The following is a 15,874-nucleotide window of genomic DNA, read 5'->3' on the forward strand; positions in this document are numbered from 1 at the left end:
CACAGCCTTCTGGCGTGTCAGCCACTCCTCCCAGCTTAGTGTCATCAGAAAACTTGCTGATAGTACACTCAATTCCCTCGTCCAAATTGTTAATGAATATATTGAATAATATTGGCCCCAGTACTGACCCCTGAGGCACTCCACTAGATACTGGCCTCCAACTGGACTCCGCACCATTGACCACCACTCTCTGGCTTCTCTCTTTAAGCCAGTTTGCAACCCACCTCACTACTCTATTGTCTAGACCACACCTTCTCAACTTAGCTGTGAGGATGCTGTGGGAGACTGTGTCAAAGGCTTTACTGAAGTCAAGGTAGACACAGTAAAGTGGCAGTCATCATAAGTAGTAAGGCCAACTAGCTGAGGATAAGAAATAATTTTAAAGCAGTCCCACCACTCAGGCAAGTGGGGAATATTTTGGTCTAGGCAGTTCCTGAATAACCTAGGAGACTGCTCTCTCTGAAAACTTGATTCAGAACACACTGAAATCAAAATCAAACCCATCTCTGCTTAGCAAGCAGGTCTCTGGGGAGGATTCATGGGTTTTGTTGCATGGATATATAGCATCTAACAGAGAATTGTTCTAGTGCATGACTTCAGAGCTTCTGATTGTTACCTCCACACAAACAAACACAAATAAAGTCAATATGCACACAAATAAACTAAAGGAGAGAGCAAATACACTCATGTGAGGATTGATTTCCTGTCTTGGCAAAGCAAGATGAGGCTTAGAGGTCTGTAAGATTCCACTCTTGCACAACTCCTCTTTGTTAGCAATGTGAATGTGCAGGGAGGCTGGTGGCTGGTTGTTTGTCCTGAATCTCATAGTCTTCTCACAACCGCTGTCCTGGAACCACCAGTGTCCTCTGTCCACTAAGAAATCCAAAAGCTTCTTCTACCTCTTCCTTATCAACAGATCAGACAAGCAAGCCAGCTGCTGTGGAAGCATGGCAGAAAAAGTCAGTGTCCCACCAGCACAATCAATTTTTATCCAGGAGGAAACCAAGGACTGGAAAACCCAAGCTGTTCCTCTCAGACTTGACAGTGAACTGAACTGCAGTGAAGGTGACCCTGAGTTTGTAGTGACTAAGAACTGATCCTCATACTTGCAAATATGAGCAAGGTCTACCTAGTTCTTCAAAGGCCAATTTGCTTCTTGCTTTTGCTGCTGCAGCCCAGTTGCATGGAGAAAGCCTGACACAGAAGCACAGAAATTACTTCAATGGTAGCACAGAAGTAAATGATGTTGTAACTGCCAGAATCAGGTTCCAAGTTCAGACAAGTTTGAGAGCATGGTTTCACGAGACAAATGACCAACCTAATAAGTAGTTTCACCAAAAGAGGAGTTCATCCCTTTTCTCCCCCCGCAATGCAATTCTGTCCAGTCCTTCTGGTTCTCATGTAATGTTTCAACAAGTCAATTTAGTCTACTGAAGTGGGAGAAAATTGTCCTAATTTTACTGTGTTATTGTTGAGCCAGCTTACCCAGGTGGCAGATGAGCACCAAAGCCAGTGCAAGGGCAGCAGTGGGAGGGCACAGCTGGGTGCAAGAGCAGCAGGAGCAAGCCTTCAGCTGCAGACATTCATTCTTATAGGTTCCACAGCTGGCCCAGAAGTTGGCAGGCTGCAGGGGCACTCAAAAACTTTTGGGAAACAACCCATCTAACAGCAGCAATACTTCTAGGTCTTGCCAGTTGTCTTGCCAGTTGTCTGCTTTATGTTATATTGCACACAGACAGAACCCAAGCAACTGAATTGTATGGGAAAATTCCCAGGAGCTGAAGTGAGGTTTTCCGGTGCAGAGCAATGCCAGGGTGCAGGCAGCCCCACTCCTGCCTGCACAGCACCACTACGCAGCACCCAGGCAGGAAAGGGACAGCACAGGACAGCACCAGAAGGCCATCAGTGGTGGCCATGTCCCAGGGTCCTACCTGTAGCCATCGCAAAGGACAAACATCAAATACTTGTGCTGAATCTTGTGGGATAAGGCAACGTCCTATGGCCTCCATGGGAAGGAACAGCAATGTCCTTAGTAGAGTCCTGTTTCCTTGGGACAGTGCCAGAGGGTTTAAGGTACAGTGAGTGGGCAGCTGGGCACTCAGCAATCCCAGCCCAGCGATCACTAGTCGCTGTGTCTGACTGTCAGGACAGGAATGCTCTGTCAGCGGCTGCACAGCCCCGCGTCCTCTGTGCAGAGCCTGAGGTCATGTTGCTTACTGGGAAAGCCTTCAACAGGTGCTGGATCTCTGAGGGCGCTGCCTTCCCTCCCCTCCAGCCCTTGCACACAGAGCGGTGGCACTGAGGGGTATGAGGGGGTCATGGCTGCGGGAAACTTGTCAGCAATGACCAGGATTGCAGGCACGTGTGAGGGCTGCATGCTTGCTCAGGCACTGAGCCTCTCTGGGGGCAGCGATGACAGACAGGGACGCGGCCACCTCTCCCTGCTAGCATCACCTCTGCCTTGCCTGAATTTGGTTCCAATCAGATAGTCTTTCATTTGGGCACCAAGATATGCTGGCTTCAGTGAACTACTTCATGTCAGTCAATTTTTCATCTGCCATTTGAGCCCCTCCAAAACTGCAGATGGCCAAAACCATCTAGAAATGTCTCCAGCCCATGCATTGCCTTTGCTTCAGAAGAGACAGAAAGGCAACAGCTACTTCAAGTGCAACAGACACTTTAAAAACAACCCGCAGAAATACAGAAAAAGAAGGCCAACCTGCCCTTTCCTTGGGCAGCTCTAATGATGCTGACAGAGAAAGTCAAAACACCTCAGAGAAGAAAAGGAGAAACTGAAGCTACCTTCTGGTTAAGCACCTGTAATTCGTTGTAATATCTTCTTGAGGGACTTCTGCTGAAAGCCAGGCTTCTTGCTGGAAGTGAAAATTCTCTGCTGTGGTGGCCACCACCAAGAGCAGTCTTTTTGGCCCAGTAGCTGAGTGAGCAGCAGCAAAAACAACATGGGCCTTAGGAGTGGTGCAGACTAACACTTTGTGCCCATGTCCATGGACTCTCACAGAAGAGTGGAGGCGAATTTTTTAAAAACACTAATGTGTGGGTTGTATAGCAAGCAGGCACCATTCCCACCTCTCCATCCCCACTGAGCTACCTGCACCACAGAGCTGCTTGTCAGGGAAAGGCACCTTTCCTGCCTTTTCTGCCTCCTTCAGCAGAAAACCCACAGATGCAGAGGGACTTAACAAAACACAAAGTGTGGAGGAGTCACAGCTCCAGTGCAAGAGTATCTCAGCACTGACCTGAGACAGGTGGAGCTGTAAGTTCTTCGTCACCCAAAAAGATGAGACAATGCTACAGTTGTCATTGTAAGTTTAACATGCTCCTCACAGAGTCTTTGCTGCATGGACCTCTGTGAGCTCCAACAGCTGCGTCTTTGCTTCTGTACCCAATACACAGGCACCCATCTCGGTAAAAACATGACCCACACCACAGCAGCACGACACAGAAATATGGAACAAATGGCTCAATAACAGCTTGAGTCTGCCAGGAGACATCTCTGAGTATCATCACTTTGCTCATATCAGCATTTAATAGCAGACCTCATACCTATGCACCCTCCTGTGGATACCACCAGGACATATTGCTCTAAACACATCCTCTTTGGGAAGAGATTTAACGCCCACTCCTCCATCCACCCTCCTGCTACCACTAACACTGCTCATTAACTGGACAAGGGCAAACTGCTGAGCTTCACAGTTCTTCACTAGGGGATCACCACTAGCCAGCCCCATTCTGCATGTGCCTGGGGACAGTAACACAGTGTTGGGGCCAAACTGAGTCCCTTGGAGGGACAGCAGGGCCTGACACCCTTCCCTCCACTCCCACAGTCCAGGCAGGAGCCTCCATCAGGAGTTGAGCTGCCCAGTCTTGTGACCCAACCTGGTCTTTGTGGCCCCACTGAGCATGGCGTTAGCTGCCTGTGGGTTTGGTGAAGCACCCTACTGGGACCTGGGTTTGACTTACACAACTGGGACGTGCTGTGGGACGGGCACTTGAGCCCCTCGCAGGGAGGCATCCCGCCCTGCCATGTTGGTCCTTCTCCGGAGGGAGCTTGCATGGGGCTGAAAGGCGGCAGCGGCACTAGGCTGGTGGTACTCCTGCTCGGGAATGACTTCTTCACACCAGGAGCCCTGGAAGCCTGAGCGACAGGTACAGACCTGGGGACGGCTGCAGGAGCCCTTGTTCTGGCACGGTGGGTCACAGACAGCTGGGGAGACACAGAAAGGTGGTTAGTGGACATGGGGCTCCTGTCAGCATCCTCAGCCCCACGGTTGTGGCATCTGGCTGGGGCAGCACAACCAGGGCAGCCCCATCTCTCCTCTGCAGGCAGGTGGCCTTCAAAGTCTCCATGTTACTGCTCCCGCGGGTCCCCCAACACAAGGTCATTGCCATTAGAGACTTGTTTCTGTTCCCACTTCTCCCCACTGGTCTCTGCAGAGCACTTCTCCAGTAATAGTCACTTTAGAAAGCTCAAAAATGAGCAGCAGCATCTGCAGAAAGCATACAGCTGCAACATTGCCCATAGCCCTCAAAGCAGTAGGATCCCAGTCCAGAGCAAGGGGAGGCAACAACTGCCAGGCGAGAAAACAGATGACCACACACTGTCACAGCTTCTTGGGAGTAGTTTGCATGTTACTTTCCTGCTTTATTCTGTTTTGGGGTCTGATTTGCATGGTCCATCTGGCTGTCACCTCCACAGCTTTCCAGATCTCCCTCTGCAGCTGATTTTGGAGTCACTGTGCTCAAATTCCTCCACAGCTACAGAGACTTACAGTTCATTAACTTCATGCTCAAATCACCCTCTGAGCCTGTGTGTGTTCCTAATTAGAGCACATCAGCCTCAGTTTGCACTCCGGGAGGAAAGTGCTATTAATTATATGCCAGACCCTAACACTTCCCGAGTCAACAGATGCCAAATTGGATTTATAGCCCAGCCAAGAGAGCCAGGAAACCACAGCTCACTCAGGTAGGACCAGGCTCATTATTCTTAGCAAGAATAATTGAAAAGGCACCGGAAAATAGTGTCCTCCCTCAAAGGAAAGGGCTGGCTGGCAAAAGGGTAATGAAACCTCCTTGGACAACGCAAGGTGGACATTAACCTCCAGCCATGTGGGAATGCTGTGAACGGGCTGAAACATGCAGGCACAGCTTCTGCTGAGGGTTCCTTCCCCAGGACTGCCCCATGGAAGCTGCAGAAGCATCTGACATCCCACCACCTTTGCACACAGCTGCTGGGGTTTCATAAGCACATCCCTCCCTCTCTGTGCTCTCTATCCCCCTGAGATCCAGTCACGCCTGTGAGAAATGCTGCTTCTGGGCAACACACATAAAGAGAGCTGTAGCCTCGTGTGCCATCCACATGTCATCTCGCTGCAGCCAAGTGAGGAAAGTCCTTGTACAGGCTTTGAGGTACTTTCACAGTGGTATAGCCCCCACAAGCCTTTCCTCATCCCAAAATTGGACCATCAGCTTTTCCTAACTAGATCAGGGATATGTTGGCTAAAATGCTTCATGCAACCTTTATTACTATGTTAACACTCAGAAAGAGAGGAAGAGCTTAAGGGAAGGGAGAACCCAAGTCACAGTAGGCTGTATGGGGTAAAGCCAGAGGTTTTGACGAAATCCCTCAGTAAAATAAATCAGTCATCACTGCAGTCTGTGGAACAGAGACAGGGTCCTAGTCAGGCAGGAATTAACTGTCTCTGGGAAGCCTGGCACTCCAAAAGTTGATGTAATTTATAATATAAAACTCAGCTGTGATTTAAATAGGCTGCCAGTCCCCACTGTTATCTCACAACAAATGCCTGTTTTAACAAACACCACCAGACCAGGAAGCCGGCCATTGAAAACAACCACTTCACGTGCTGAAATACTGCAGAGCTGTGGCACCGGGATCTGGGCTCACAGTGGTTCTCACAACCTCTCCCACTAACAATGTTCATTGTCATGTTAGGCTGTGCCCTGTGGCAGGAAAGCAGCGATAAGCGACCAGGCACTCTGAAAAGTTCCTGAGGCAGCTGATACAGAGGAGAGGGAAACGGGAATGGGATTATTCTTTTGGTCCCTTCAGGCAGGATGGGTGGGGACTGCCCTAGCTCCAGTATTCCAGCTCTGGGATTAATCCCCTTCCCCGTTGCCTTTGCAGACTCAGGAAGAACTTGAAAGAGCTTTAAAAAGCCACTGGTTTTCACTGAGTCCAGCTATGCAATGCAGGGAGAGCAGATCATTCAGCAGAAGTAATGTCAATGCCAAGTGTGTGAAATCACAAGTTAGGACCTCAAACCCATACCACTGACAGAAGAAACAAGACAGTTTATATATATATATATATATGTGTGTGTGTGTGTATACACATATGTATATATTTGGAATCTCTTTGTTTTCTGGTTTCTGAGCCCAGCTGTTATTCTGAGATGTCCAGCTATGGGGACTAAAACCAGTTTCTGTTGAGACAACAGCCACTCCTTTCTTCTCACTGTAGTCTCATGTTCCAGGAGCTGGGGCTTTAGTGAAAGCAAAGAGAGTCATCTCAAAACTCTTAATAATGCCAGCTAGGCATCCACAGGAAAACTGGGAAAATGCTGAAGGACTTGTACCACTGGCATGATTTAGTCCACTTTCTCATGGGAAAGTTTGCTTATTGATGCAGAGCAATATGTAATCTCAGTTCTAACTTAAAGCTCTGGCTGTGTTAGCAAAGCCAGAAGGGATGGACAATTTAACACAAGTGAGAGATCTGTACAGGCAGGGAGATCAACAGCAATGCAGGAATAACAGAGAGAAAACAGAACTTCAATGAGAAACAGTCTGGGCTCAAAAAACCCTACAGTCACTACACAGACAAAAGGAGAGATCATGTGGATGTCATCTCCATTTTGCAGATGTGGAAAAGCCCCAGGTGCTAATGTGACTGTCTGAAGACACGCTGAGATCACAGCAGAGCCAGAACTCATTCTAGAATTCCTGCACCTTCATCCAGTATCTTAACCACAAGACCATCTGCACGATTAGAAAGTGCATTAATTTCTTTAGTACTTCCCAAAACGCTGATTAACAATGTTTCTTTGAAGATTTAAAATATCCATGTCAGAAAAAAAGCCCACCCTGCACTACAAGCCCAGCCCAGGCTGCTGTCTGGGAAAGCAGCAGAGATCCATAGTAAATAATGCTGGTGAAAGTGGAGGTTGAAGAACTGACATCATGAGCCTGAGCAGGAGGATTGCCCTGCTCTGAAGCAGAGGGGAAGGATGATGAACTAATAGTCAGCAGCTAAACTATCGACAAGTGCACACTGCAGCCCCCAAAATATTCTGGCCATCTTAAGTGTGCAGGTTTCTTCTCCACTGAATCCAGGATATACAGCCCTGAGTCTCATCCCAGGATCAAGTTAGACAGGCAGGAGGTTGGATGAACTCTTCAAGCCCAAGTTCAGCTGTATCTCTTTATCCCTAATGTCCCCTCCTGCGGGAAGACCCTTAGAGCCCCACAAGATGCCTTGTGTGCAGTTCAGTGTGGTGATCTGGTAGCGTGTGGGTTGAAACCCAAGCTCACTGCAAGAGGGCAAGATCTTCCTCCTAAACTCCCTTAGCCCACTTCCACTTTCCCAAGAATCACCAGTGTCCTGAAGAGATAGATTTCTCTTTTTCATCTTCCCAGTCACTGACTCTCTGAAAACTGCCCAAAATCTCACTGCACTTCGGTTCTCAAAGCTGGAACAAAAGGCTACAGAAACATGCCCATGACTTGAGTTCAGTCATATGCAGAGATGCTGCAAGAGGAAAGTCCCTGGAAAAGCATGGGTGGAGAAGGAAGAAATCACCATGCTCAGTAGGTGATAGGGAGTAGATGAAGGCAACAATTTGGCCTATCCTCTCTCTCTCTTCCATCTAGGCTCAGGCCCATCAAAACCAAGGTCCTGCCCAAGGCCCGAATGACAACTTCTTCGCCACTTCATCACTCTAAGAGGTTCCCTCTGGCTGCATTTCTACCCTGCTAACATCCCTGATATTCCTCATATCAAAGACCATGGGACCAGACATTAAACAGTATTACAGTGCAGAAACTAACTGGGACAGGCTGTCCAGCTTGCCTTGGCAGCCTTAAAAACAGCTTAACAACCCCAGCAGCTTGAACTCCAGCAGAAAGGTCCAGCAAGGGAGGTAGCTGGGAACAAAATGATGTTTACACATCACCGATCTCCACCTAAGACCTGCCTGAGACTTACCATCCCCAGCTGGGAGGACACTGTCAGGCCTGATCATGGTGACAGTGACCCTGAATGAATCCTTGGGAATCAGGGCCCAGCACCTGAGCAATCGCTAGACAGCCTTGCGTGGCTGCGAGCCCAGATCTACTGCCTGTACGAAAATCCCTAATGAGAGAAAGATGCTGCCATGGCTGGCCCCGTGTTCTGTTTACAGACGCTGTCTGGCAGCACAGCACGCTCTCTACCGTTTGGCTTCTGTCGACAGGGGGAGAGGGAGCCGGGAGGTGAGTCAGCCCTTGACCCCTGGCTCCTGAACAGCCATCGCTAATGCGATCACCCCCGCACAGCCGAAGCGCCATGAAATCCCACAGCAAACAACACTGAGCCTCTTTCTCTGGTAAACATCTGGGCAGCTGTTGCCACTTGTGTGAAGGCAGATGCTCTTGGCTATTCTGGGCAGGATATTCCCCTCCAGAAAGTTTGCCCAGTGCCCAAGTGCTCCTGCCCCCGAGCTGCTCAGGCAGCTCCTTGCCTCCCTGGGAGCGGGTGGGTGCATGGAGCAGGCAGTCCTCTGGGAAGGTCCACAGGTGGGCTGGATGGTGTAGCCCCCTTGTTTAGGGATGGGGATCATGGCAGGGGCTGGGCTGCGCTTACAGAGGGATTGGGGACAGAAATGACAGCGCAGCTGCCTCTGGCATGTGTTGCACTGGTGCCTGCCCAAACCCCTTCCCTTCCAGTCCTGTGTGGGGAGCACAAAATGACCTCAGCCCCCAGGGCCATCTGGAAGAGCAGAGCCCTCATTAACCCCTCTGTGGGCAGGCAGGAGGGCCCTCTCCAGGCAGTTTCCGCACTGCAGGAGCGCCCTGCAGCCACCGCCATTTTACACATCCCATGTGCTGCACCATGCTCAAGCCCCACCCATCCCAGCCATTGTGCCAACTCCGTTAATTGCTCTCCTTAATAGCACTCAGATAATTTGCAGCCCTGATTTCCCCCTCAAGCTCAGCAACACTTGCCCAAGTAAGCACTGCCCCACTCCACCAGTTCCCACCTGCTGGTACTTTCACAGACCTGTCTCTGCTCCAAGCAGGACCATGAGAACTCAGTGTGCCGTTGCAATGTCCTGCTCCAACAAGACACTGCTCGGCATGGACACAAATAACGATAATGAAGTAAAGCCATAATTATTCAGCATGCTCAGACTTTGCCAGCAGGCAAGGAGAGCTGTCCCATGGCACAGCAGCTCCAAGGGATGCCGCAGTGCAGTCTCCAAGGACCCAACAGTCCATCTGCCCTGGCACAGCACAGGGGATGGGTGCAGGGTCACAGCAGTACTTAAGCACTTTTAAGGGGTGCATCGCAAGACTTGTGCCAGCTGAGACTGTCATACTCACGTTTGATGCAGTGGTTTGTGCCGGGAGCCGTGGTCCACCCTGGGCAACACTGTCTGCCGCAGACATTTGGCCTAAGCAGAGACAAAGCAGCGCGGTTAGAAGAAGGGAAGCTGAGGTCTCTCTGCAGCCAGCACCTCTGAGTCACCCATAAAATTATTTCCTGCAGCATCTGATATTTCCTTCCAGATGGACCAGCAGCTGAGATCAAAACCAATGGGACAAGGGCTGGGTTGTCTAAGCGCTTGGAAAAGAAACCCCCAAGGACTATGTGAATGCTGCAGTGTGAGCAATCCCTCAGGGAGTATCTCCTTTTTGAACTGGCATTACGCTGTGTTCTTGGCACAGCGCTCAGAGGAACCGTTTTCCCCTGAGAGCAATCGGAGGCTGGCAGCCTGTGATCATTAAAGATCTCATGGCACTTCATGGTATTGGGGTGTAAATCGGGCCTGATTCCAACTTTGGTCATAGTGTCTCGCCTCTGCAAGTGTCCTGAGTTGCTTTGGCCGAAGACAACGCTTCATTCTCTGCCGAACTGCTGCCGCCTGTTGTTCATTGCTCAGCCCCACCCTGGGAGGGACAGCACGCAGCAGCCACATCGGCCACCCCCTGGCTTGCTCTCCCTTTGCAAGCACCCCACTCCCACATTTGTTATCTGCCGCTGGAGCAGCAATCCTGTGGACTGCAGACTCGCCAGTGCTATAAAATTTGTGCTTACTTGACATGCACAGTGCTAGACTAATGCCAGGATGTTAACATCATTTCCACGGTGGTTAATTTCAGTACTTTGCTGCAAAAACCTTTTGACTGCCTTTGCACAGACGACGTCCTCCCCACCTCCCCCATATTATGTGGTTTTGGGTAGAGCTCACTGCCAACATCCAGCTATCAGTGACAGTGCTGTGCCTCCGAGATGTGCTCCACAATACCCAAGCAGGCAGCTAATCCTGCTTCCTCTGGTCACATCTCATATTTACACATCTACAAAGAGAAGAAATAACAAGTTGGAGGTTGCTCTCCAAGTGTAGTTACTCATCAAGAAGGGAAGGTTTTGGAAATATGCAACTTTTGCATGTCTAGGTAGATGGGAGAATATGGTCATCAAAAGATAAAAAGTTAGAAATAGGCAGTCTGAAAGCTCTGGAAAGCCTCTAGAAACAAAGTGGGGATCATGGTTTATTTCTAGCGCTGGACAAGGCAGTTGGAGCTGCTGACAGAATTTACAGGAACATGCACATTTGTCTTCAGGATTGACTTTTGCATGAACACAGCAGGGTCAGAAGATGATCCTGCTCTGAACCAGGATCCTCATGACTCCTGTATCCACAGGGCATGAGATCAGACTCGAGAAGTGCCAGAGCTCAAGCTGTGAGGCTCACGTTTTAGGAGAGCTAAAGATGATGGGTAGCAGGCACGCCAAGGATTCTGGTGTTCATGAATGAAGCTGCCTGTAGAGATACAGTCACTCCACATGGGAAGGGGAAGTGGTTTAAGAAGCCACATCATTTGTAAAGCGTTATCCAGCCCTCCAGGATCAACATTTTATTAACCTGGGTAGATTTTTACAGGGAGAAAGCACTTAAGTTCCCTTGGTGTGACTTCCTGCAAACAGAAGAAGCCAAAGTAATTCTTGCACCCACTCACATCTGCTTTGGCTGGGCTAGAGCAACAATTTCCAGCTTTTGTCTGTCAACTCAAAGAGATCTAAGGGTCTCTTCTTCAAGACATCCCCAGAAAATATTGAAGGAAAGCAAAGTTTCCTTTACCTACTGTGTAAGAGTCCACAAAAGGCCTTTAATTTTTTAAAGATGTCCAGATCACAAAAGAGAGAAAACCACTCAGCTGGAGCAGGTCTTTAGGTACTTAAGGTCTGCTGAGTGACTCCGCTCCAAGCAGCAGTATAAGCACCCTTGCTTAGGTTGTCACAGCTCCCATTCTTCCCTCGGCACAACTGAAACACACCTTGCAAGTCATACTGAGCCAGCCAGCTTGAAGAGCAAACCCCTTGTCCTTTCCCACCTCAACTTACTGACACAATCAAAGGTTGTTTCTTGTAGGTGAGATAACTAACTTCTCCAGAGAAGCTGGTTTGGCTTTGAATCACGCTATTAGTTCTTCAGGAGATTAAAGTTCAAGTTTCATCCACATCTCTCACACGCCTGCTGGAGGGAGCATGCTGCTAGCTGTTCTCAGTGCCAACAGCAAGCCAGAGGTTGCAGGAAGAAAGGCTTGAGACTAAGACAGTGGCCCAAGCCTGAGCAGACAAGATCACTCTTGAAGGCATGAAATCACTGTTGGGTTCAGCATGAATCTCTCATTAACTGAGTCACCATGGGTCACTGCCAACTCCAGACATGAGTTGCCAACCCCAGGTGAAGGGAGATTTTAGCACTAGGGTGATGCTCCTTGAGGGAGGACAGTCCAGCATGCACAGAGGGGAAGAACCTGGCAGGGATGCCCTTGGATGGGATTGTCCCTTCCTTCCATAACCTCCTGGATGAGAGGATGGAGAGAAATGGAGGAAGGGAGGACCTCCAGGACTAGAAGTGAGCACTTGGGAAGAGCAACATGTAGGTAGTAGTGAAGGACAGAGAAGGACCATAACTTTTTCCTGATGAAAGCGCAGTGAGCAGGACCTCATGTAGTAGGGGACATCAGGTGAGCAGGGGCACCAGCAATGGGAAAACAGCTATGGGGGCTTTGCCACACAGAACCCAGTCCTGAGTACGTCTGGTTCTACTTAAAGCCTTTAGTTGGCACTTGCATGGTTTGGACGCCATGTTGTTTTTGCTGCCTTACAAAGAATTCAGAATGAATCCCAGGAGATTTAAAGAGCATGGCGTGTTTACAGTGTGGAGGGACAGTGCGCAAGACAGTGGTGGCCCCCAGCTACATTTGTTTTGCTGCATGTGCCATCGCCAACACAGGGCAAAGACATGGCTCCAGTGTGACCCACCTGCGGGGCACATCCAGCCCTGGGCCCCTCCAGTGCTGCTTCTGGAGAACAAAACAATTGGCAGGGTTCCTCCAGGCCTGGTGTCACCGTCCTGGGGGTGGCTGCTGGGGAGCTACCTGTACACACTGAGCAGCCCCTGACCACCCCTCAGTTGCACAGGGGACTGAGGCTTCCAATGCAGCAGGCAGAGCTGCTTGGCAAGGGGACCTGCTGGGTGCCATGATGCACCAAGCCCCTGGCAGACCCAGCAATGACATGGGACAAAGCCATGCTCATAACTTTGAAGCACTCAGCTGCCACGCAAGGCTGAGCATCCAGGCTGTCTCTTGCTCACCCACCCCTTGAAACTGGACACATGGCAACACGAAGAGGGGAGCAGGACTCTCACCCTCATCTTGGGCAGCCTGGGGTGCAGAGGGAACAGAGGATGGGTGGACACATGGACAGGTCAGCGTCTCTTCCAGGTGGAAAGAAGCTCACCACAGCCCCAGATCAGATTGGAATACCTGTCCTCACACAGGTGTCCCAAACTGAAGTCCCACTGAACATTCACTCTAGGTCACACTACATCGGGACATCCTATTCCCAGCCCTGTTGCTGATGCCAAAACAAGCTTTAAGCAAACAATCTGTCTTTCCTATCTCTGTCTCTTCACCCGTGGAATAGGTTAATTAATGTATTTACCTTCCCAAGGGCCAGGTCAGGCAGCACACATCATCCCTAGGAAATGAAACATTGCTGAGGACATTCACAGGCACTGGGACTTGACCATCTGTAACACTGGACTGCGACAGGGTTCATGGGCCACCTAGCACCTTCCAAAATAGTTCCCAGCCCAGTTCAAACTGGAGCAGAAAGGGACCATTTCCAATAGCCAGTTTCCCCTCTTTGGAGACAAGGTGGGTTGAATAGCTCAGACAGCTGAATAGCCACAGTGCCAGAGGAGGCTCTAAGGCACAGCTCACTAGTGGAGACGTGGGCCTTCGAGTTTGTCTTTCTGGTAAAATGCAGGGTGAGGCAGTGGATCCACATCTCAGTCCCTGCCTCAAGTGCCAGCTACACCCTGAGGTCTCCAAACAGCACTGGCAGCAGTAAGCAACTGCAAACCAAGCTTGCTCCTCACTCCACAGCTGGCATGTACCATCCATGCCTAAGTACATTCCCTGGCATGTTGTGAGAGCTGAGTGCACAGGAGGTGTCAGGCACTACGCACTGTTCTGCTCCTTTTCTGGGACAGACATCTCCCTGACAGCCCTCAGAGCTGAAGTCAGTGCCATGAAGCCTCCCTACATCCACAAGTACCATTCACAGTCCTGATTGGATGCATTGGCACAACACGCAACTTGGGCAAAGGAGCTGCAGCAAGCCAGTCTGCCGTCACCTGCTTTGCTGCAGCAGCCAGAGGCCACTGTCAGGATCAGGTCCCCCGCTGTACCAAGTGGTACCCAGGATGATAAAAACCTGCAAGATCATGCAGTCTTATCTGAAACCAGAGCCAAGCAACTGTAACAAGCACTAGGGAGAAGGAAAACAAGAAAACAGTAGTAAGATCATGGCTTCACATAGTTTCAGCATGGGCACAGCCTCAGCGATGTTCACATACTGTTTCTGAAACATTCAGCAGAACTATTTTTTTCACCGTGTATTTTAACAGCAATCTATGCGTCATCTTTCAACTTCATGCAGCACTTTGTGCTGCCAGATACGCTGGCTCCATTCAGGTCATTTACAGCATCCTCACAGAAGGCCAGGGGGACCATTAGATCATCAGGTCTGCCTTTCTACTGCAGGACAGTGAACTTCATCCAACTGCATATGAAATATTTGCAGTCAGACCCAATGAAGAACATTAGCAAAAGTCTGCTGGCACCGATGAGCCACTGAAAATCCTCTGCCAAGTCCACATCAGCATTAACCGTCTCCACTCCTGAGCAGTCCTACACACACACTGCAGCGAGAACCTATATTCCACAAAGCCTGGGTAAAGCAGGACTATATAGCCACAGATGGTGTCTACTACAGCAATTAAACAAGCACTGGGGTGCAGAATGCACAAGAGGAAAGTGGGAGAGAGAAGGACAGATAGTGGGACTCCCAGCCTGTTACCTGCAGAGCCTTGCATGCCCCTGAAAGTTGTCCAGGCAGGTAGGTATCAGAAGTAGAGGCTTCCCCAGACTACTCCCTTGTTACCCACCTTCCCCTGGTTTTGTGTACATCACCTGAGGATCGTCACTGTGACTCACCTTCCCATGAAGGTGAGGAACAAGGGGGTCACATCTTGAGGGCCGCAAAGATGGAGGGAAATGCCTACAGTGTTCTCCCAGCAGGACTGGCCAGCTCAGATTCAGGATGCATCCAGCACATGATTACAGCCACAGCTGGCTCCCTACCCCACAACACCCAAGAGGAAAATCTTCTCAGTCAGGGTAGGATGGGGAAACAGATAGGTTAAGCAGAGCACAACAAAGCAGAGAAGCTTTCAGGGGTGGATTGTTTTCCTTACTCAGTACTAGAGGACAGTAATGTTCTGTGGTATTTGCTGTGGTGTCAAAAGTCACCTCACAATGAGCCTCCAGGAGAAAACACTAAAATCCAGCTCTTGCAAGACTTGTGGTTGGACACACTCATGAAAGGGTATGAGCAGGTCTCACCAGCAATAAGATCAGACAAGAGTAGAGTGGAAGTCACATCCAAACAGTTCCAAATAAAGAAATTCAATTTGGGTATGCCATTATCAAACAAAGCAAGAAAATAATTATCCAGAAAAGGACAGAGCACTAATAAATTCTCTGACTGGGGAATCGGGAAAGGCAACCCACACAGGAGTGGAGATTTTAAGCCAAATAACTGCATAAATAAATAGCACCAGGGTTTAATGCAGCCTGCAAAGCTACCTTAGTAAGGGAAAATGAAAGTTGTTATACTAGAAAGTAGTAGGAGTTCAGTGTAAATAGCAGAACAGAAAACATCCCACCTGGCAAAAAAATGAAACATCATAAAATGAAGTTTTTTAGGGGCCCTGAGTTTCCTGGATGGAAATGTGTCCGGTGCAGCAAGGGGCGTAGGAAGATGGATGAGGTGGAAGGACAAAGTCTCATCGAATGTCTGGAAGCAGCAGCAGCTAGCTTTCCATGAGGAGTAACGCCATGTGGTTACTCACTGACAATTATTTCAACTAGGCTTTCTCATAAGCTCCAAAGACAGTAGGTCATAGAAAAGTTTCAAAAGTGCTGATTTGGACTCCAGAGGAGATGGAAAGCTATTGATGACAAGCCATTATATGCACATTCCAGAGTTTCAAGT

At 49.5% G+C, this 15,874-nt stretch overlaps 1 protein-coding gene across 2 annotated transcripts in view; it reads right to left on the reverse strand.

The window, feature by feature from the left end:
* LTBP2 (latent transforming growth factor beta binding protein 2) overlaps positions 1-15,874 on the reverse strand; it is a 74,940-nt gene that overhangs the window by 56,290 nt on the left and 2,776 nt on the right. For both annotated transcript variants that reach the window (XM_065839955.2, XM_065839954.2), the window contains exons 2-3: positions 9,619-9,689; positions 3,982-4,225 (exon numbers count right to left, since the gene is read on the reverse strand). In XM_065839955.2, coding sequence (XP_065696027.1) covers positions 3,982-4,225; positions 9,619-9,689 — 315 coding nt within the window. The remainder of the gene's footprint in view (positions 1-3,981; positions 4,226-9,618; positions 9,690-15,874) is intronic.

This window comes from Patagioenas fasciata, chromosome 5, assembly GCF_037038585.1.
Source record: "Patagioenas fasciata isolate bPatFas1 chromosome 5, bPatFas1.hap1, whole genome shotgun sequence".
Taxonomy (NCBI): Eukaryota; Metazoa; Chordata; class Aves; order Columbiformes; family Columbidae; genus Patagioenas; species Patagioenas fasciata.